Genomic DNA, 23,663 nt, shown 5'->3' with positions numbered 1-23,663 from the left:
TGCCATTAACTAGATACATGACCTTAGGCAAGTTGTGTCTGATCTTTGGGTCTTAGAATCATCATCTTTGAAGTAAGAGGATTGGACTAGAAATTCTACTTATAATCTCTAATTCTTCTATTTGGTCAGAGCACTATTCTGGTAGGCACCATGACCTTGAGCAAGACAGCTCCACTGGGCCTCACTTTATACATCCTTAAAATGAGCAGGTTGGACTCCAATTTTCTTGGGCAGGTTTTTCAATATCTTTTCTAATTTTTACATTCTAGAACAGGAACCCTCAAACTTGAATGTGACTGAAATCACTTGAGGATCTTGTTAAATACAGACTTTGATGGTCTGGGGTACAGGCTGACAGCCCAATTTTTAGTAAGTACCCAGGTGAGGCTGCTGCTGATCTGGAGCCCACTTTTGGAGTAATAAAGTATATAGGTGTTGAACTGTCAGGAAACTTGATAAGCCTGGAAAGGGGCAAAAGAAATGACTGTGTATCCCTTGGCTGGAGTGTAGGTTGAAGTCTTTGACTACAAAAAGAAACTGCATCTTTTTCTTGACTTCCTAATGACTATTGTTCATCTTAAGAATAGAAGCAAATATATAGAATATAGATAATAATGAGCCCATAGGGGTGGCACACTCCTGTAATCCCAGCAGCTCTGGAGGCCTAGTCAGGAGGATAGTGAGTTCAAAGCCAGCCTCAGCAAAAGTGAAGTGTGTACGATGAATCAAAATGCATTCTACTGTCATATGTACCTAATTAAAAGGAAAAAAAATAGAATAAGGTGAGGTTGGGCATGGTGGCAGAGCGGCTGGGGAGACTCAGGCAGGAAGATTGCAAGTTCAAAGCCAGCCTCAGCAAAAGCTTGGCCCTAAGCAACTCAGTGAGACCCTGTCTCTAAATAGAATACAAAAATAGGGCTGGGGATGTGGCTCAGTGGTTGAGTGCCCCTGAATTCAATCCCCAGAATAATAATAATAATAATAATAATAATAATAATAATAATATAGTAATGGGATGAATTTTGGCTGATAAAAGGTACAAATGATTTCAGAAAAAGATGGTTCTGGAACATTATTTTTTTTCTTGAACTATAGGATATCAACCATTTTGCATGATTAGCAACTTAATTTCAGTATCCCTGATTGCCAGTGTGTATGTGTGTGTGTGTGTGTGTGTGTTTTCGGTTTCCAAATTCTCCTTTCAACAGATTTTTTCCTTTTTGAAAAGTATACTTTCACACCATTGGTTCTCGGCAATTCATCACTCGTTGATTTATTACAAACAAGAAATGTTTGCTGGTGTGCATGCAGTAGCTTGGTGGGTTTGGATACAATAATTTCTCCAGAGGTAGATGGGTGGTCAGGTATCCTGCTTTCACACCTCCCCTCCTATTTACTGGGTGAGAAAAGTATTTTGCCCCTAATCTGGTTTTGGCCAGCAATTCCCCTCCCAGGATTAGAAGATCAGAGAATACTGAAGAAGAAGATGCCTCCGGGATCAGGAGGTGGAGACCTGCCCAAGTCCAGTAGACGATTGTTGCTAAACTGGAGTTTTAACCCAGGTCTCCAGATTATCCCAGCGCTTTTCGCCACCTGTTGCCTTGTTTATCCTGGTGTCACCAACCTAAGGATTCTCACGCCATCTGCTGCATTGCCCCCCTGGAACTGGGGATTGAACCCAGTAGCGCTCTATCATTGAGTCCTTTAGCCTTCTACACCCCAGTCCTTTTAATTTTTTTGAGACATGGTCTCATTAAATTGCCCAAGCAGGTTTGGAACTTGGTGATCTTCCTGCTTCAGCCTCGCGAATAGCTGGGATTACAAGTAAACACCCACCAGGCCCCCGCCACATTGCAATAATTTGACCCACAAAATCCGCGGCACGGCCGGTGGGCGGGGCAACCGCCAGACGCCCCGCCCCACCCCGCCCGCGTGCTGCTGGGAGCCGCCCACAGGCCAATATCCTCGTCCCAGGCCCCGCCCGCCTGTTCGTGTCTGCGACGGCCGCGACCGATAAAGTTGTTGTTCTGCCAAGATGGCGGCGCCCATGGTGACTGGCGGGGCCGTGTATGCCTAAAGGTTTGAGAAACGAGGCATAGAGGAGCTGCAGGCCAGAGCCTGTGAGCAGGTAAATCCCTGCCGGAGCTCAGCGGGACGAGAGAGGCCCTATTGATATTCTCATCCCGGATCGGGAGATTCCGTTTTGCTGGGGCAAGAAGGAAAGGTGGGGGCTGGGTTACGTGGTCCTGAAACCTTGCAGTTTCCGAACTGGAAAAGTCTTTGAGATCCTAGTCTTCTGACACTTTAAGCCTTGGATCCCGTTGCTCTGGACCCCTTCCCAGAGAAAACGCGCATCTTCACATGGTTATATACTCGAAATTCCTCTCTCTGCAGCTTCTCTACCTTGGTTCATCCCTGGCTCTTTTCCTCTGGACCGGATTGGGGCTTAGATCCAGTCAAAGATAATTCATTGCATCTTTGGGGCTCACAGGTCATTGCCACAGCTTGTTAGAACCTGAAGCGCCTTAAAAATCATCTGGGTCCACATCTTTAGCTTACAGAGAGGGAAGATGAAGTTCCAGACAGGAAACAAGTTGCCTGAGGTCACACAGGGAACTAGCTGCAAAACACAAGCATGTCTTTTTAAAACTTAGTTTCATTAAGAGGAATTTTCCCAGAGACTTGCTTGCACTTTATTTTGGGTGTAAAGAAATGCCTTCCTGTAATTCTCCCATGTGGCTGTTTCTTTTTGTCTTCTACTCTTCTAGGTTTCTCTGTGTGATCATTATTTTGGGTACAGTTCTCAGATCCCTTCTATTCTCAAAAACTTCAGCCTCAAGCTCCAAGTGAGATGAGGTCAGGACTGAGAAGGATGGAGTAGCAGGAATTGTTGCTTTGAAAGGAAAGAGAAGACAAGATCACAAACAAGTGAAGGAACTGGATGAGCCAGAGTTAGGGAAGATAAAGGCCAAGTTGAACATAAGCATAGGACATGAGCTACACCTTTCACATTCATTGTATCCACATAGTTCTCTGATACAATTGTGGCTTCTTGATATCAGGAAGAGGCAGTACCCATTAGGCCTTCCATGGAGAGAGATTTGGAATGACCTAGAACAGGGCCTGGAAAGTAAAGGAAGGGAATAAGGCAGAGACCCAGGAAGTTCTGTAAAAATCAGAACTATGAGTACAGACTGGTTCCTAGTGAGTGCTGGTAGTGTGTAATAATCCGAGAATGGTATGGGGACCTCTAAGATAAAGGGTGTGACTTTATTTTTGTATGCTGGGGATGGAAGCCAGAGCCAGGCACATGCTAGGCAAACACCATAACACTGAGCTACTTCCCCAGCCCCAAAACTTAAACAGTATTTTCTGTGCATCTTTGTTCTTTAGTGCTGGGTATTGACCCCAGGGCCTCACAAATGCTGAGGGGGTGCTCTACCACTGAACCATACCCCTATCCCTTGGACTTTTATTCTTAAAAAGTGTGTGTGTGTGTGTGTGTGTGTGTGTGGTGTGAGGTATCAAATTCAGGACCTTGGGCATGCTCAGCAGTTGTTCTACTACTGAGCTATACCTCCAGCCCATACCTTTGCCCATTTTTAACATTAGGTTTTGAATGTTTCTCTTCTCATGTGAAATTTTTCTAGTGTTAGATAACCTTGTGTGATTGTAGTTTTGGTCTTTCAGAATTGTTTGCCCTCTAGTAATTTTGTTCAGATTTTTTTTTTTTGGTACTAGGAATTAAACCTGGGAGTGCTCTGCCTCTGAGCTATACTCCCAACCCTTTTTATTTTTCACTTTCAGACTAAATCTCACTAAGTTGTCCAGCCTGGCCTCCAACTTGAGATCCTCCTGCCTTAATCTCCTGAGCTGCTGGGATGACAGGTGTGCACCACTGTGCCTGGCTCATGACATTTTGATATACAGACATTATTACATTTTTAGAGCTATGTTTATTAATATTTTCCTTTGTGAAATTTTCCATTGTTTTTATGATCAGAATAGAACATTGTGTGCCTTGTAAAAGTTTATTAAATACCCATCTGTTTTTATCTTGTTTTATGTTTAAGAAAAACATTCTTTATCTGGGATTTACCCCAGTGTATGATTTGAGGTGGGGCTCCAGTTCGAAAGTTGCCCCCATTCATTGAATAGCATCATTTTCTCATCAGTTTGTGCTTTTTTCTTTATAAACTTCAAATAAATTTATATACCCAGTTCTGTTTCAGGATTCTTTAGTCCGTTGATTGATGCAAAGGAGAGGTTATTAGGGAGCCAGTATTATGTAAAGTTTATTCTTATGTAGACAGGGAGTTGTACTCTGTATTGCTTATGATTTGTTGTATAGAATAAGTAAGTTCTAGAGACAGGATTAGAATTTTGAGTGAAGGAATGCCCTTCATGTTACTCCTATTGGTGATCTGTCTACATCCTCATATTTCATTCATCACGATGGCTAACCAGCAATGAAACCAAAACCTTGTCAGATTGCAGTTCAGGTCAGTTTGTGTTTTTATGATTTTGTTACTTTTCATTCTTTCTGTTTGTGAGGACAGCCCAGAACACTCTCCTTACATAAAAGACAGGTATCTACGTGCCTTCTGTTAAACAGACATTGTTTGACTTACAAAAGTATGGAAATGCTGACTTAGCAAGAAAACCATAAACTCTATGACGCCTCTAGATAATTCTAATTATATAGAAACCTAAACCCTAAAAATAAAATGTAACAGATGTCATTATACAAAGTCTATGTACATTAGGTTGGTTATATAGAATTGCTAATATTTAACCAGTTTCATGTGGTTCACCCTAATGCCTATAGTCCCATCTACATATTGTAATATAGTCAAACCCAGTTGATAGGGAGAATTTTTTTAGTCTGTCTCTGATTTCATCCCTAAAAAAGCAAGAGGTGTTAAATGCAGTGAGAATTGGTATGTCAAGAGCTTTGGCAGATAAACTAGTAAAGTGCCAACACTGGAATGCCATTTTATGTGAGTGTGAATCCCACTTTTATAAACCTTTAATGACCCTCCTGGCAACATTGTGATCCAGTATCTTTGTGGAATAGGCCAAACTCTAGTAGCTATGGAAAGAATTTTGAGAGAATCAGAATTAACATCAGTTTAGCGTACCAACTTGTTTTTCTTTTGTAAGACCTATTTTCATCTGTTGTTTTTCCCCGCTCTCACTCTAGCAGCTCTTCAAGGCTATTATGCAAGAAGGCAGAAAGTGTAGGGTATTTACTCAAATTGTACCTCAACCCTTTAAACAGCAGTAAAAACAGAAAGAAACTTCTTCAATGAGGTCATTTCCAGAATTCGCTTGTGGAGGAAACCAATGACACACTAAAGTTAAATTTTGAATTACAAACAGATATTCTGGTGGGTCCAATATATGGGTTGTATTCTAAAATGTTATATAGCACTCCCCACTGCGGCATGTTATGTTATGTTTATTTGTAGGTTTCTCTTCTAGTATATAATTGTCCTGAAAGAAAGGACTTCATTTGCTTTTGTTTTTTTTTACCATGCTGAGAGTTGAACCTAAGTCCTCCTGCAAGCTAAACACATGCTCTGCCACTGAGCTGCACCCGCAGCTTGGGACTATTTTTTTGTTGTTGAAGTTGTTCCCAGCTGTATCCATTAGGTCCATAGGCACTGAATAAATAAATATTTGGTAAATGAATGAAGAATCAAATGAATAAATAATTTTCTAAATAATGAGGATTCCTGGTAATAAAGTCTATTTAACTTAGAATATGTATGAAGGGGCTGGGGTTATGGCTCAGCGGTAGAGCGCTTGCCTTGATTTGATCCTCATCACCACATTTAAAAAAAAAATAAGTGAAATAAAGGTATTGTGTCCAACTACAACTAAAAAAAAAAAAAAAAACAAGAAGAATATGTATGAAAAAAATGCTATAATAGCTTAGAATCTCTGCTTCTTCTAGGAGATTTGTGTTCAGATCTCTTCTGCTCTTTGAGCCTTGGGCCAAGGCAAATGTGCTTAGAGTTCTGCTGAGGCCAGGAGAGAAGGCAAGTGAAGCCTGCTGGACAGATCTTGGGCTGGCAGAGAGAGAAGGGAGGGAGGAGGCTCCGTTGCCTTCCTGTAATCTGTGAGGTTGTGCAGGAGCTGGCCCAGGCAGCAGGCTCCCTTTGTTCCTATAGGTTATTTGTGTTTTTGGTGTTTGAGGGCATGAATCACTTTTATATTTTCCACTTAGGAATTTGTATGAGCTGAATTGAACTTCTAAAATATTCTTTTCGAGAAAAAACAAATGAAGAAGAAGAGGAGAAAGCAAGTGAGCAGGCAGGAAACACAGGGCTGTGCTGATGGGAAAGAAGATCCTTTGAGAAGGTTCTAGGCAGCTTGTGAGCTTGTCTTCTGTCCTCTTTTTCAGTGCCTTCCTGTGTTTTGAAGAATGGCTCCTGCTTGGCAGAGACTGGGTTTATATGCTTCTCTTCTGAGAAGGCAGCTAAAGGGTGGGCCAGACATCATCAAATGGGAAAGGCGAGTGATTCAAGAATATACCAGAAGTATTTACAGTGCCACTGGGAAGTGGACGAAAGAGTATACATTGCAGACAAGAAAGGATGTTGAGGAATGGTGGCATCAACGAATAAAAGAACAGGCCTCCAAAATTTCAGAAGCTGATGTGAGTACCGGGATGGGGGCGTAAAGCAGAAGGCGTAGGGACTTGGACTCTGTGGTCAGACTGCCTGGCTTCTGTGTTCTTATCTAAAACAAGCAGCAGCGTTCACCTGCTTCCTGGAATAAATGAGATGACACAAGGATAACGCTTAGGAGAGTTCCCAGCGTGTGCGTGTGTACAGGGCAATATTGTCCACAAGGTGCATAGCAGACAGCACCACACCAGGCATTCGGGAGTAGCATTTGTCAGGGGACACTCATCAAAACAAGAGCATCAACAGGTTTGGGGTCCTTCGTGGTTCCTTGTGGGCAGCACACAGATCTAGCAGCCAGATGTAAGGCTCCAAAAGAGGAGCCTGGACCCCTCAAATGAGCACGTGTTGAACAGGATCTGCCCCTCCCCTGGCATGACCTTGGCCTCCAATCCTATTCTCTCACTTCATCCTGGTTTGGGTGGGGAGGGTCCCAGCCTTCTTCCTATGTGATCTGGAAGGCAAGTGAAGGCTGCTGGACAGATCTTGGGCTGGCAGAGAGAGAAGGGAGGGAGGAGGCACCATTGCCTTCCTGTAATCTGTGAGGGATTTCAGGCATGTGCCATTTTACAGAAGTGGTCAAAGAGTTAGTGGACCCTTGGCTTCTGGTCCACATGTACCAACTTGATACTCTGCCAGAATTGGTTGTGTTAAGTACTTGGCAATGGCTGATTTCCATGGAGAGCTCTTTGCTCCTCCTCTGTGAGGCCAGCCCATTGGGGAGGAGTCTTAGACATATTGATCCTTTCTTCTTGATATTGGTCAGAATGACAAATGGAAGATAATGGTTTGTTACATGATATATTTAAGGGTTTATTATTATTACTTTTTTAGTTGTAGATGGACACAATATGTTTATTTATTTATTTTTAAGTGGTGCTGAGGATCACACCCAGTCCCTCATGTATGCGAGGCAAGTGCTCTACCACTAAGCTACAACCCCAATCTGATCAGAGAAATGCACTGTAAGAGTTTTACTCTTAAATTCTGACTGTCCCTTTGTATTATTAATAGTCAAATAGTCCTGCTCTGTTGAATTAGTGATTAGGTCCCAGGCAAGCAGTTGAATGTGGCTATGCCAGACACACTCCATGAGCTTGGCTTTCCCACCACCTGGTTCCCACCCCTGTCACACTCCTCCTTGTGAGATGGATGCTTAAGAAAAATGGACTTGAGGAGGGGAGCTACTGTGTTCACCTGATAGATGATTTTGGCACTGGGTAGGAAGAAAATTTAAAAATCAAGAGAGGTGTAGCATATAACAAAATGAAATAATAAAAAGATAGGCTTGAATTTATTGCATAATTTTACAGTAAAAGCTTGACTTTTACCTCATTAGGAAGTGAAAAGCTTTTGGGTCAACATGACCAGACTAACATAACTAAGTGTGTTTTAGACTCTAGGGAGCAGTTTAGTTCTGAACAAGTAAAGTAAGATTTACTTTTTTTTTTTTTCCCCGTTTCAGTTTAGATTATAATTTAGTGACTTCTAAACATTTTGAAGTTGTAGCTTACTGCCTTTGTGACATCTCATTCATCTTAAGCATATAATTTTTAAAAAATATTAAATGGAAGAAAATAAACTATGGTTTGATAATGTGGGAAATGGCCTAAGGGATATTGTGTGGGACCCTGTGGGTACCATGTCAGGAAGAGGGAAGTAGAGAGTGCACCCAGTGAGGACCTGAAGGGTTGTCACACTGCACATCCCAAGAAGTGATTTCTTATGATCTAGGGCTATCATTTTACCTCCTTGATTCTCAAGCTCTTTGCATTGTTTATCTCACAGAATTGTTTTGAAAATGAAATGAGAAAATGTGTCTGACCACATTTTACAAACTGAAGTGTTATATAAATAAAAGATACAAGTGGATAAAAGAACATGTAGTTTATCTTTATCAGGAGCTGAGACTCTGACTGGGTGCTGGGGGATTTTTGAAGCATTTATATATAGTCAGTCTCCTTGTGGTATTGGGTACATTTGAAATCCACCCCAGTGAGTCAGATGTCTTATCATCTCATCCTAATCACCATTTAAAAAAGAATTGCCATTTGATGAGCTCTTTACCATGTGCCAGGTGCCATCTTTCCATCAATTATTTCATTTTAATCCTGGAACAACCCTGAGCATAGGTATTGTTCTTCTCATTTGGGGAGTAAGAGAGCCAAAGCTCAGTTGTCATTTGCCAAGATGCACAGCTAGCCTATGGCAGGGCCAGGATTCCAACCCAGGCCTGTTGCATTCCTGAGTTTGTGCTTTTACTTAGAACTTACTTTCTTTTTTTTCTTTTGGTACCAGAGATTGAACCCAGGGGTGCTTAACCACTGAGCCACATCCCCAGCCCTTTTTTATATTTTATTTTGAGACAAGGACTCATTGAGTTGCTTAGGGCCTCACTAAGTTGCTGAGGCTGGCTTTGAACTTGTGATCCTTCTGCCTCAGCCTCCCATGCCACTGGGATTACAAGCATGTGCTACCGCACCCAGCTGCTTGGAACTTTCTTTTGCCTCTCTTTTGATTAATAGGTAACAAACTGAGCCCAGAAAGGCACAGGAATTTGTCTAAGGCCTTACAGCTGGTAGCAAAGCTAGGATGACAGCTAGGGCCCTGCACTCCTGTGGGGTGCTCCTTTGATTCTGCCACCCTCTAGTCTCAGCGACAGCTTCAGAGCATGAGCCACACAGAGGCAGACGTCATCTTTTGAAGTCAGAAACTGACAAAAATAATAGGACCCAGTTATAAAAATCCTCCTCTCCCCAATGCTTATAATCTTAATTTATCTTAAAGGCTTAAATTTTTAGACTTTTATATAATTTTGAAAATTTCCCTTTCAATCAGATTTCTGCTCAATCATAACAAAGTCCCATAACTTCTCTCCTTTCCACCCCCAGATGATAGAACTCATTTCATTGTCACAGAGGAAAATGACTTAATTCAAATAGAAAAGCAAAAGGCAGAGACAGGCAGTAGGCTGAATACATTTATTGCAATAAACAAAAATATTCATGAATATTAAAGACTTGCTAGCAGTCCTTCACTGTACATCTTTTATAAGTTTGGAGTTTGACTTAGTTTGATTTTGCTACTAATTAAATCTTCATTGAACAAACAGGAGATGCTAGAGAAGAAGATGTATAAGGAAAATGTTTGAGGCAAGATTGTTAAATAAGGGTAATGTAACAAAGTAAATGTTAGTATAATAAAATAAGGTGATTATAATATAAGAAAAATGTTTTAGGAAAAACTACAGGAAAAACTAGAAATAGCATATGTCAACAAATAACATTCTATTTCTTTCATTCCCAAAGAACTCTAACAAGGTGTTTTCCCATATCCCTAAAATTCCAAAAGGAAAGGCAATAGGCCTCATCCGTTGTAGGAAAGAATAAGATTTTAAGCCAGGTGTGGTGGCGCACACCTGTAATCCCAGTGGCTCAAGAGGCTGAGGCAGGAGAATCATGAATTCAAAGCCAGCCTCAAAAAAGTGAGGCACTAAGCAACTCAATGAGACCCTGTCCCTTAATAAAATACAAAATAGAGCTGGGGATGTGGTTCAGTGGTCGAGTGCTCCTGAGTTCAATCCCCAGTACCAAAAAAAAAAAAAAAAAGATTTTGGAAAAAATGAAGAGTTTTCTTGCTTTGATTTTTGCATTAAGTTAAAGAATAAGTTGTTGCCTTTCCCTTGAGGGACTTGTTTATAAGCTGAGAGGATTTTCTGTCACCTGTTGTGTTTGCCTGGTGCTGTGGATAGAAACCTGGGGCTCTGTGTGATAGGCACACGCTCCACCCCTGAGCCACATCCCCAGCCCCACTCCCCTTCTTAATAGCTGAATTCCCACTGACCCCTGAATCTCAGCTGTCATACTCCTGAGCTTTTTCTAATCAAAGGGCATGACCTGTATCCTGCTCACCACCCCATTTGGTTGTCATTTCAGCAGTTTCAGATGATTTTCTAGAATTTCCAGATGTCTTATTTGTTCCCTTCCTCCAGGCAGTATTCCTTACCTTGGTAACTTCTAAAGGATAGTCAGTGCAAGGAGATGTTCCATTTTAGTTGTTTTTTTCCACATATTAGTGCTTCTGTTAAAGTTTTATACCTTCTTTGTTGAAGGAAGTCAAAGAACTTCTAAAGAACTGGGTGCAGTGGTGCTTACCTGTAATCCTAGCTGATCCCAGTCTCTCGGGAGGCTGAGGCAGGAGGATCACAAATTTGAGGGCAGTCTCAGCAATTTAGTGAGCTTTTTTTGTTGCTGTGACCAAGAGACCTGTCAAAAACAATGTAGAGGGGGGAAAGTTTATTTGGGACTCACGGTTTCAGAGGTTCTGTCCATTGGTGGCTGACTCCATAGCTCTGTGCCTGAGTTGAGGCAGAACATTATGGTGGAAGGACAGGGCAGAGAAGAGCAGTTCAGGACATAGCAATAAGGAAACAGAGTTCTTGCTCACCGGGAACAAAATGTAAACCCCAAAGTCACACCTGCAGTGACCTACGTCCCCTAGCCACACCCTCTCTACCTGCAGTTTTCACTCAGTTAGTGGATTAATCCAGTGATTAAGTTAAGGCTCTCACCACCCAATCATTTCACCTCTGAAATTTCTTGCATTGTCTCACACATGAGCTTTTGGGGGACACCTCATATCTAAACCATAAAATTGCCTCAAATAAACTGGACTGGGGATGTTGCCCAGGGGTGAATTGTCCTTGGATTTTATCCTCAGTACTGCAAAAAATGGAGAAAGAGCCGAGGATAAAGCTGGAGGGTAGTGTGCCCCTGGGTTCAATCTTCAGTACCACCAAAAATAGAAAAAAAAAGGAAAGACAAGAACTTGGCAAGAGCCTGATTTCTTTTGTCTTCTACTCACCTGAGTACAGTTGGCTCTGTCCGTTGTCAGTTATGCATGTGCTTGGCAAACAATATTTTAAAACCATTCTCCTGTACCTGTACACAAGAAGGGTTATGAATATTCTGTTTTTCCTTTGTTTCTATTACTTTGGGGAAAACAAAGCCTCAAAGAAGTCTTGCAGTCCTCTGGGAAGAGACTAAGGACCAAAAGGCAGAGAGAAACCCAACAGAGGTAGCAGCAGATGGCCCCCCTCAGTGACCAACAGAGCAGTTCCTGTTGTTGGGGGACCTCCCACACCCAACACACACCCTGGGAGGGTTTAAGGAAAGCCTCCCATTACCCAGACAGGATTTGTAAGGTTTTTCTGGGGGAAAATGCCCTTTAGTAAAAAGTGTTCCCACAGAGGCCAACAAAACATTTATCCAATGGTTATTAAACTCCTGTTGGGAGGCTGGAGAGGTGGATAAAGCAGTCCTTGGGCTGGGGTGGAACTCAGTGGTGGAGCACTTGCCTAGTATGCACAAGGCCCCACTTTCCATACAGAGCACCACACAGACACAAACAAACAAACAAAAATGAAACCACAGTACTTGCCCTTGAACAACAGGTTCCCCTAAGAAGGTTCCCCAAAGAAGAATCAATTCAGTGACTCCCACCTTTCCCTTGGAGCATTTTTTCCTCATGTGTACAGATTCTTGACAACATTTACCATTTTACCAATGCAATAGCCCAGGTACCAAAAGTCAGTGACCCAGTAAAAACCACCTGCTCTGTCTTCACTCTGTTCAGGCCAATGTACAGATTTCCTGTGTTTCTCATGATCTTGCTGCTTTGGAAGCTGGAGAGTTCCATAATTCTGTCTGTCATCCCTGGAAAACAGCAACCTTTAGCTTTTGTTGGTTAAGATTTTTCTCATGACTTTCTACTTCAACTTTTTCTATTGAAAGATAAGCTCACAATACAGTGGGGAAATTCAGGATCCAAACAGGTATTTATGATCCTGCTCTTAATGTTGACTGCACCAAAGGGAATTTAGGAAGGGGCTCCATTTTTAGAGATGTCTCATCTATGTAATTCACCTATTGTTTCCTTGAATCATATGGATATATATGTTAGAGCTTCATTTGGAAAAACAGTTCTTTATGACCTAGATAGAAGCTGTCTTAAAAAAAAAAAAAAAAAAAAAAAAGAAGCTTTTAGAAGAGAAAAAACAAAATTAAAAATATATACAGGTAATTAGTACTTTGAGGTTGTTCAGTGTTATTTTGGACATTTTTTAGCTTAAACCAGGGCTTTGAATTTTGGTTTTTAATGTTTTTGTCAATTTACATAATGAGAAGAGTTATTCAAAGGAAATTTTTTAAATGTTAAATTGTTACCTTGAATAAAGTGCCAAAGTATTACTGCAAGCAGAGTTCCCAGAAAATGCTTAATAAATACTCATTGTCATCCTTTGTTATTCTTTCCTAGAAATCAAAGCCCAAGTTTTATGTGCTTTCCATGTTCCCTTATCCTTCTGGCAAGCTGCATATGGGCCATGTGCGTGTCTACACTATCAGTGACACCATCGCATGGTTCCAGAAGATGAGAGGAATGCAGGTAAGGAAAGATGCCTGCTGAGACAGCCCTCTTCTGCCACTCAGGACAAGAGTGTAGTGGCATGTGCTCAAGATAAATGATGACAGCCAACTTTAGTTATGATTAGAATGACTTTGAGGATTGAATTGAAAAGCTTGGTGTTTCCTTTTATGCATAGAAGACATCATAATCAAGCACCTACATTAATTGGGAAGACAGCCATGAATTGCATGTTGCGCTAAGGGTGGAGATACAAATGTGGGTAACCCTCATGTCTTCCCAGAAGGAGTCACCCCATCCATAAATAGTCATTATATAGGGGAATGAAACCCACAATAGAAAAATGAATCAAATCCTGTGTGTTAGTCAGTTTTCTAGCACTTTGACAAATATCTGAGATCATCAACTTATAGAGAAGAAAAGGTTTATTTTGGTCGTGACTTTAGAGTTTCCTTCTCACCATTAGGTGGACCCACTGCTTTTAGACCTCTGCTGCAGATGGCAAATGGTGGGCAGCACATGGCACAGCATGGTTCATCTCATGGGCCAGGAAGTGAAACATAGGAAGGAAAGGGTCTGGGTCTCACTATCCCCTTCAAGGGAACACCCCCAGCCCCTGAAGACCTCTCACTAGGCCCTACCTCTTAAAGGTTCCATCAGCTCCCAATACCACTAATATATGGGCCTTTGGGTGACATTTAAGATGCAAACTAGAGCATGCTGTGAATGGCAGATGGGGCCACGAGAGAGATTTTTCCCTTTATGTTAGATGTTTTTACATTCTCTAATGAGCAAGCATTTATTTTATAATGGGAAAAAATAAAATTTTATAAGAAAATATATTTGGAAAATATTATTTGGGGAATTGGGAAAGCTCTGATAAAGAGGAAACTTCTGACGTGAATCTTAAAGGCAAGGTGAAATTTATCAGGAGAGAGGAGGAGAAACGCCCTTCTGTGGCTGATGTAGGTCAGTCCTATTTACCCCACTGCCCACTACCCTAGAACCTGCTCTTTACTCTTTAGCAAGACATCAACTATAAGATGGGGTGATAGTAACCAAATTATCTTTTAACCACCTATGGAAAGAGGCAAGATGGAGGAGGAGCTGAGAGCTTGGACCATTGAAGTAGACTCCCAGGATTCAAATGCCAGTGCAAACTTTGACTAGTTAATTAACCTCTTCAAGACCCAGTTTTCTCTCATCTTTAAAATGAAGATAAAATTGTACCTGCCCTGTTGGCCATGACTAGGGACCACAGTATGTTACCAATAAATATTGGCAGTTGTCATCTGTGGGCAGGATCCTACTCACATCAGATCCTGAAAGCTAGAAGTATACATCCCTATTCGATTTTGTTTTTAGTCATCTGGGTAGTTTGAAATCCACTATGGTAGGAGTGTTTACACCTTGGAAATCAGCAAACCTACAAATGAGTGCTTTTCCCCCTGAAAGCCAGTTGTTCAACATTTACTGGCTCTCCACTGGTGTTTGCTGTTATTAACTTGTCAGGGTCTATACAGGTGTTATCTGCCACCTCCCAGTTTTTTTTATAAAGCTTTTTTTCTTTAGAGAGGTAAGTGCATCTTATGTCATAATTAGTTTGAAGGTTTTTACTGAACTAAAATTGACAGCAAGAAGTATTCCTTAAAAATGAGGTCAAGTTGTGATGTGTCTGTCGAGGAGTTAATAGCTGTATACCGCCAAACTTAGAGATTTGCATTCTGTCTCAGATGGTCAAAAGATTTATGGTTATATCACATGTTATTTTTCCCTCATATTGCTTGCCATTATTTCTGTGGTTTGTTAGAAAGAGACAGGTCAGAATGAATTGGCTTTTTTACTAAAATAAAATTTCTTTTCTTCCTTCCTTCCTTTCTTCCTACCTTTTTTACTTCCTTCCTTCCCTCCCTCCTTCCCTTTGTTCCTTTCTTTCTTCCATCCTTCCTTGACTGGAGATGGAACCTAGGGCCTTGCAGATGCTAGGCAAATACGCCATTGCTAAGCCACACTGTTTTAAGTCCCTTAAAATTCAGTTCCTTAACTAACAGTGATCCTTCAACTAGATTTGTCTTGCTGTTATTGTTATTATTACTTATGCCAACTTATTTTGAACAATTAGTGAGTGCAGGCAAATTGTTGAAGGTTAAATATTTATAGCAAAGCATAAGCATTGATGATAGGGTATGGGGAAGGTTGAGGGTATATATGTGGGATTCTAATTCCTTTGAATGAGATGAGATGCTGCAGAAGAAGCTCATGGCAGAGCCCTAGGCCCAGAGGAGCTGGATCCTTCCAGGCAGCTCAGACTCAAAAGACAAGTGTTAAATGGTGTCTTCCTACCATCGCTGAAGTTCACAGTCAGGCTGGACCCAGGAATTGGACATGGTTTGAATGGTGTTGTACCACTTTCTAGCTGTGTGATCCTGTTTAGTCATTTAGTGTTTCTGAATCCCACTTTGCACATTTTAAAAATAGGGATGGACCAGGGCTGTAGCTCAGTAGTAGAGTGCTGTCTAGCATGTGCAAGGCGCTTGATCCCCAGCATGAAAAAAAAGAAAAAGAAAAATGAAAGAAAGAGAAAAAGAAAGGAATGGAAAGGAAAGAGGAAAATAATGATAACAATAATTCCTCCCTCTAGGGTTGTTGGAAGGGTTAAATGAGATGGTGCATGTATGGTGCTTATATCTAGCACATAATAATCCCTTTATCAAGTGATAGCTGTAATTATTATTTATACTGATCTGATTTACTCTGAGCTGCTCAGGAAAGTGATTCACTACCATTTAATAAATGAATCCCCGCTCTCTTCTGCGTGGTGCCTGCTGCACAAAGCTGCCCTCTGAGAAGCAGCTTGACTGCATATTCTTGTCTACAGTTCATAGTGTCTGTGCTCAGCCTGGATCTGGGCCTTATTCTTGAAGTCACTATTTGTTATTTGGTTTAAGGTATCTTAGGCTATGTGATCAGCAGACTCCTAGGTTTTTTGTTTTCTGTTCGTCGATTTAGTTGTTGTGTTTTAAGATGACAAGCTGTCCTTTGGAGATGTCCTTTTAAGTTACATTGCAATTAATTTCTTGCTAATTTTCATACTTCATGTTAAGTCAGAGCATTCCATATGTAACCAGCAAACTTGGTCAGGCTGTTTTTAAGTGATGTAGAAAGGGGGGAAAAAAGAGAAAAAAAACCCCACCTCAGTTTACTGTCAACCATATGAAAGAAGACTTATTGAACTTCCCTGTCATTTTCAAATCCTGCCCAGTGTCTGGACAAGTCCCTGAGATCATGTGGGCTTGAACTCAAGTTGAGCTTAATGATCCTCACTCTAAAGAGGGCAGAAATATCTAATCTGGGACTGCCAAACAAGATCTGAAATGTGTATTGATTAATTCATCAATAAATGGTCAATGAACACCAGTTTTATTCTAAACCCTTGGTTTTCTACTCTATTAAATAGAAACACTGGAATTTTAGGTTGAAAATCAGGCAGTAGGCCTATGAAAAATTTAGCCAACTCTGCCCTATTAATTTGTTAGTTTGTTGGCTTGCTTTGTTCTTGAATGAAGATGTGTGAGGTACTTCTAAGACACACCAAAAACAGCATTATGGGAAGTATAATGTGGAGTACCTCATGTAGTGAGTCTTTCTGGCCACAGTGACCTCTGCAGATGTGTCCCCTGTCCTCATCTTCCTCAGCCTCGGCGATATGCAATCAGTGGCATGTTTCTTCCTTGAACCATTCTGTTCTCTTGGCATCAGACTCCACTCTCTGAGTTTTCCTCTTGTATCTTGGCTTCTTCCTCCCAACTTACTCCATAATTTCCCCTATTTCATTCCATCTTTGCATACTCACAGTCAGGTTCAGGAAGTTCTCTTTTATTACTAAACTTGCTAAGAATTTTTATCATGAATGTTGATTTTCGTCAAATGCCCTTTCTTATCCATTAATGTGGTATATTATCTTAGTTTACTTTTAACAATAGTAAAACATTCTTGAGGAACATTACCTTTTTTCCATGATTTAAAGATGTTTAGGGGCTGGGGTTGTGGCTCAGCAGTAGAGTGCTAGCCTAGCACACACGAGTCCCTGGGTTCGATCCTCAGCACCACATAAAAATAAACAAATGAAATGGAGATATTGTGTCCAACTACAACTAAAAATAAATAAATAAATATTTTTAAAGATGTTTATATTGTTATATTCAATTTGCTAATTTCCCTGTGTATATGAGAAATATTGATCTGACATTTTCTTGGGAATTAAGGTTATGCTGGCTTCATAAAACAAGCTATGGAATTTTCCCCTCTTTCTAGGCAACGTAGAGGGGAGTCCTGGGGATTAAGCCCACAGCCTTATGCGTACTAGGCAGACATTCTACCACTGACCCACAACCCGAGCCCTTTTTATTTTATTTTGAGACGGGGTGTTGGTATGTCACCCAAGCTGGCTTTAAACTTTGAGATTCTCCTGCCTCAGCCTACTGAGCAGCTGGGGTTATGGGCATGCATCACTTTGACCTACAAAGTATTCCCTTCTTCCTATTTTCTGAAAGTGGTATATGTTATTATTATTTCTTTCTTAATCGTTTGTTAGCGTTCATGAGTGATGCTGTCTGGGCCTAGAGTTTTCTTTGGGGCAAGTTTTAAAATTACAACTTCTGTTTCTCTAATAGGACTATTTAGATTGTCTATTTCTTTCTGTGTCAGTATTAAGATTCTGTGTTTTTCAAGGAATTTGGCCACCCTGCCTCAGATTCTGTTCTGGAGCACTTCATCTTTTTTTCTCTACTCACTTTCCTAGGTAGTCTCATCTGTTCCTTTTATTTTAATGTGATACTTTTAAAACTATGGACATTGCCAACATAGAAGTATTCAGATCCACAGATACTCAAACCTACCATCCTGATGTAACATATAGTACCATTTAATCCTGTTAGCCTCAATACTTTAAAAAAAAGTATTCAGCTATTCCTCTCAACAGTCACATTCCCATCCTTCACTGCTAAGTAACCACTCTCCCAAGGCGTTGCCTTTATATTTTCATGTGTTTACTCTATATATTGTTTAAGGATACACACACATACCACACACACATTTACATGTAGTTTTGAGTTTTTAATTTAATATAGAAGGTATCTGATTAGTATTTACATATATTTTTACTCACTAGTTCCAGATTTATCCTTTCTGTGGCTCTAGAGTTAGTTCATCCATTTTGGGTGCTATTTGACAATATTTAATTAACCATTTTCACATTGATTTTCAAGTTGTTTCCCAAGGATGTCCAGTGAATACCCTTGTGCTGGACCTGTCAGCCTGTGGAAGTGGCCTGGCTAGGTAGAGTGTGAACAGCCTCAGCATTACTACATCCCACCCAATTGCTTTCCAAAGTCTTGGTGATTTATATGTCCATTAGTAAAGAATGATATATATATATATATTTATATATATTTTACTGTTATATATCCTTGACAACAAATACTAGTGTTGACTTTTTAATCTCTGCTATTAGTATATAGGAATTAGCATCCAACTGTGTTTGTTTATTTTTTTGTTTGGTGCTGGGGATTGAACCCAGGATGCCCACTGAACTATACCCCCGGTTTTCACTTGTGCTTTTAGTTTATACTTTCCTGATTACTGTCTGTGGGAGACTGAGATGTTTTTCTTGTTTATTGTCTATGTAAGCTTCCTCTTCCCTGATTGGCTTGCTCACATTATTTCTAAATTCCTCTTGCATTGTGTGTCTTCTTCCTATTGCTCTATAGGAGTTTTTATATAGTCTGGATTATTGATTCCTTGTTAGCTGAATGTAGTATCAATATCTTCTTTCAGTCTGTGGTTTGTCTTTGCATTTTGTGAGGCTGGCCAGACTATGGATCATAGTTTAGCTTTGAGAATGGGCAAGAATGATGACTCAAAGTTCAAGGTAGCTTTTTCTGTGGTTTCTTCCCATAGCAACTAATAGATTGTACAAAGGAGAAGAATGAGATCAGAGTGCAATTAATTACCCTCAATCCCAGTGACCTCCTGTGCCTTCACAAACATGCCTGAAAGCTGGGATCATCTCAGTTCCCCCAGTGAAAGATGAGTCCCCCATCCTGCCGCACCACCCAAGAGTGAAAGAGAACTAGGGTGTGACTCAGAGCTGTTGGGTCCCAGTGGTCCCGCACTCAAGCATGCTGTCATGCCTCATTAAAAGGCAACTCTGTCACTTGGGGAGCTATGTTACTTGGGCTCAGATTTCAGCCTTTGGCATTTTTACTGTGCCAGCAATGGAGCAGTCTTTCTTTGTCTCTGCCAGTAACCAGGAAGCACCCGTGCCACTCTCCCTAATTGCATCCCTCCTCTCTAGTACCCTTAAACTATGTCCTGCATGCTTCATATAAATATTTTTAACAGAATCCAAAGTTGTTCACTGCTTCAGTTTTCTTTTTGCAATGATCCTACCTAACCTGTCCTCCCAGGCCTTCTGAATCCACAACCCTTAACTAAGTACAAACTCATCTCAAAATAGAGGAATGTCCTTGTTCTCACTTCTGTGGTTTTTACCCGTGTTTCTCCTTCTTGGAGTACCTCTCACTGTCCTCTGTAAGCAAGCCTCATCATTCTTCAAGGTCCCTTAAAGTTATACTTCTACCATCAATTTATACCTCAGTTCTCCAGCTCACATTTATCAAGAAGTACACTTACAGTCAGAACTGAAAACTCACTTTAGCTAAGTCCCTGTGTTCTCCATGTGTTGTTGTTTTTATCTGTCCAATAATATATTGTAAACTTCACAGGGGCAGGAAAGGTCTCTCTAACTCTTTTTGTGTTTAATGCATGTCAAGTGTTAATGGTCATGGGGACCATCATTTTTGGTATATCTGCACCCTATGGGGTCCTTTGTTGCTGTGGAGATCACAGTTTGGTAAGCCTCAACCATTTTTGAGTTGATGGAGTCCCTGGATATTGTTTAAAGCATACAACTCCTTTCTTTAAGTCTAGAATAAGTTCTAGAATAAGTGTTTATTACTCAAATATAAATTTTTTTTTTTTTCAAATTTGAAAACTCTCAAATGCCCATGACAAAGTCTTTGGGCTCATGTATGGCAAATAATGAATGAAAAGTTAAACTCTGTGGGGTGCAGTGGCGCACACCTGCTGGAGAGGCTGAGGGAGGAGGGTCACAAGTTTGAGGCCAGTCAAGACCTGTTTTAAAATTAAACAAAAAAATAAAAAGGGCGAGGGATGTAGCTCAGTGGTGGAGTGTTTGCTTAGCATGTGCAGGGCCCTGGAGTTTGAGCCTGTAATACAAAGTTGCTGCTGCCAGTTTGGGCATAGAGGCATTTATGTTTGGTCAGCTTTTCTGTGTCCAGCAGTGGTTCTTAAACATTAAGTTCTTAAACATAATGATCCTCTGAGGAATTTGCTGGAAAGGCAGGCATGGGGCCCAGGAATCTGCAGTTTAAATGATCCATCAGGTAATTATGACACAAGTCCTCCTCCAGGTTTGGCACTGAAATGAATAAGATGGAGTACTCTGCAGGGCAAAAAGTGGATGTGGTTCTCTAGGTTCAAACATAGCTCACAGCCGGGCATGGTGGCACACTCCTGTAATCCAGTGGCTCAGGAGGCTGAGGTAGGAGGATTGCAAGTTCAAAGCCAGCTTCAGCAACATAATGAGGCCCTAAGCAACTCAGTGAAACCCTGTCTCTAAATAAAATACAAAAAAGGGCTGGGGATGTGGCTCTGTGGTTAAGCCCCTCAGAGTTGTATCCCCAGTACTTAAAAAAAAAAAAAAAAAGCACACAGCTCACATGGAAGTGAGAAAAAAACTGAAGGTCATAAACAGTTAATGCTGCTGGGGACATGGATGAGATGTGGACTGTGTAAACCGAGTGGCACAGGTCAATCAGGAATCAACAGTGACGACACCTGCCTTACCCATCTCGCAGATTTGTTGCAAGATTTGTGTGAGACAATCGATGAGAAAACCCTTTAGAAACTGTAGTGCACTTTTTGAGGATAACCCAATTAATAATAGCCATCAAAGGGCGTCTTGAGCTCTGCACATTTGAACACGGCCATTTGAAGCCAGAGGTAAATCTCTCAGTAATCAGCGAAGGCTGCAGTGCCTGCCAATCGGTTGCTTCTCAAACTCATAGAACGTCTGATGACATATTTAAAGCTCAGCTCCATATGGTGATTTTGTTGTGTTTTCATATGTTGTATGCACAGATGGTTAGAAAATAAAATTGCCCGCCTCCCACCTCGGCTGGTCTCCCCAGCACCTTCTGGTCCAGAATCCTGGGTGATGAAAGCATCAAAGTGCCAAGTCCCCCTCACAGAGTTGGGCTTGGACTAATTAGTCTTAGGCAAAAAGCCACCAGGCATTGTCCAAATAGTTTTCTGCTTGGGCCTTTTTGCTATTCACTGTGGAGGAGGAGGAAAATTGAGGCTATGAGTCTGGCAGCTGCATAACCATAATGTAATTACCCACAAATATCAGGAAGCAAGGGGAGTTCTTAGCGAGTGAACGGTAGTGTACATCTCCTCGGCCTTTCAGTTGCCAGTGAACAGGTGTTTATGAAGTGCCCAGAGAGTGCAGCGTATGGCATTTAGTTTTCAAATTTTCAAATCTCTGTAGCATCAGAAAGTAGATAGTGGATTTCCAGGGCTTATCCTTGCAGATGTAATTTCAAGGGGAGGCTGAATTGCCAGTCCAGGCCCTTGATTGGAAACTGACTGATTCATCTGCCCATCACGTCCCTCCACATTCCCAGAGGAGGTCTGCTGCTTTGAGTTTAGGTACCGTCATTTGTTTTGTTTTTTATTCTGAAATATTCATTTGATTTTTATATCCAATCTGTAATAATGCAGGTTATTGTACTTGCTAACAAAATTAAATGTTCTGTTTCTTATTTCTTGGAAATAGTGTTGAACCTACTCCAAAGACGCCACAGTACTCTGAGAATAGCCGTTTTTGAGAAGCAGTAACCATGGTTGCTCTCAGTCTGAAGCTGCACTGATTTCAGGTGTAAAGTTTTGTCTTATGATGAGAGGGAGAGAGCTGGCTATTTCCAGGGAACTGGCTGGCCCTTGGTAGTGAGTGACATGGAGCTACCTCTGTCCACCGGGCAGTTTCCTTCCCATTGGCCTCCACACTCTTTCGCTCTCTCTGATCTTGCTTGCTTCCTGTGTTGGAAAACAACTGTCCATTTGCCTGTTTATTTTTTTTTTCTTCTTAAAGTATTTTTAAATTGTACGTAAAATTCTGTAGTGCCCCTGTTAAAAAGAAACACAACGTAGATAAGGCTTGGCTTCCTTTGACCACCCTCCCACTTTGAGCAGACTCCTCCAGCCAGTGACCCTGGCATTTTCCACAGCATGTCCTGCCAGAGTCTTTTCTGTACTCTTTCATATGGAACGTGCTCTCTCCTCTGTCCCTCTCTTCTAGACTTCTTGTCCTCCAACCACCTGCCAACCCTGAGACACCCTGGCTCAGCTGTAGGAAGGCAGGCAGTCTTGCCTGGATGGCTATTAGCCAGCTTCCAGGCCTCTCCAGGGCTGGACCCTGGGCTCTGCCCTGGCCTCTCCAGGGTTCTACCACCATTTGCCTCCATCCTTGATTTCTGGCCTGCATCTTAGCTTTCCTGACTCCTCTGAGATCTCACATCATGGTAGGGTTGTGGTCCTATTAGTGTTCCCACACTGTCCTTGGCCAGTTTGCAGTCAGAGCCATTCCTTGCTTTGATTTCTGTGGCAGAAGGCTGACCCCTCTGGTTCTGTTTCCCAAGCTGTGATGTCCATTGGCTTCTAGCTGGTTTTGAACAATAGGAAATCTGGGTGAGATTGGAGGGCAGGAGGAAGGGAGAATCCAGGGAATTTCTGGCCCTCCCTCCCTGCCCTGGTTCCATCTCTCCCACTAATCCAGTTCTATCCAGGAGCCTGTTCGAGCTGCTGAGCTGAATGGGCTCTGCTGAATGCTTCTCCCTTTGTCTCAGTGCAGACATTGCAGTGGTATCTTGTTCTTCTGACTTTCTGGGTGGTCCCCTGTCCCCTTGGCTTCTCACTCAGTTTAACATACTTTAAGTATTTGTTATAAGAACTTGGTGGAATTGATGGTTTTTCAGACTTTGGAAGTTTATTGTATGGGTTTTTTGTTCAGCTATTGGGACTTCTTAATTCAGTCTCTGAATATTTTTGCATTTATTATTTTAAAATTATCATTCTAGTCATCTGCTGCTCTCTGCAATGTCATGTTCCCGTTGTTCCAAATTGATATGATGTATGTCTCAAAGTATGTCTTCTTCAATAGATGTAAAAAAGAAATGAAATATCTGGAAAAATATTCTACAGCTGCAGAAAGTACTCATACCCAAGAATAGGTTCCTAGGAAACTGAGACCACTCAGGTGAGCCCTAGTGTATAAATCCAGATGCCAGTTGTTTTTTTTGGTGGGAGTGGGGTGGGGTAAATTGCCTAGTTAGCACATGTAAGTTAGAGGTGTAGTTACTTCTTTAAAAAAAAATTTTTTTTTTTTTAGTTGTTGATGGACCTTTT

At 41.3% G+C, this 23,663-nt stretch overlaps 1 protein-coding gene across 4 annotated transcripts in view; it reads left to right on the top strand.

Annotated features, from left to right (window-relative positions):
• Window positions 1-1,993: 1,993 nt before the first annotated feature.
• The window catches only part of Lars2 (leucyl-tRNA synthetase 2, mitochondrial), a 139,063-nt gene continuing 117,393 nt past the window's right edge, over window positions 1,994-23,663 (top strand). For 3 of the 4 annotated variants that reach the window (XM_015489384.2, XM_048795483.1, XM_048795484.1), the window contains exons 1-3: window positions 1,994-2,128; window positions 6,410-6,664; window positions 13,008-13,136. In XM_015489384.2, the coding sequence (XP_015344870.1) occupies window positions 6,431-6,664; window positions 13,008-13,136 (363 nt within the window). In that variant the 5' untranslated portion in view covers window positions 1,994-2,128; window positions 6,410-6,430. Of the gene's footprint in view, window positions 2,225-6,409; window positions 6,665-13,007; window positions 13,137-23,663 lie in introns of all 4 variants that reach the window. The other variant, XM_048795482.1, reaches the window with a different exon arrangement.

The sequence above is a fragment of the Marmota marmota genome, unplaced genomic scaffold, assembly GCF_001458135.2.
Source record: "Marmota marmota marmota unplaced genomic scaffold, marMar, whole genome shotgun sequence".
In the NCBI taxonomy this organism is placed as follows: Eukaryota; Metazoa; Chordata; class Mammalia; order Rodentia; family Sciuridae; genus Marmota; species Marmota marmota.
The sequence above is the reverse complement of the archived record's forward strand: the minus strand, read 5'-3'. Positions and strand labels throughout refer to the sequence as shown.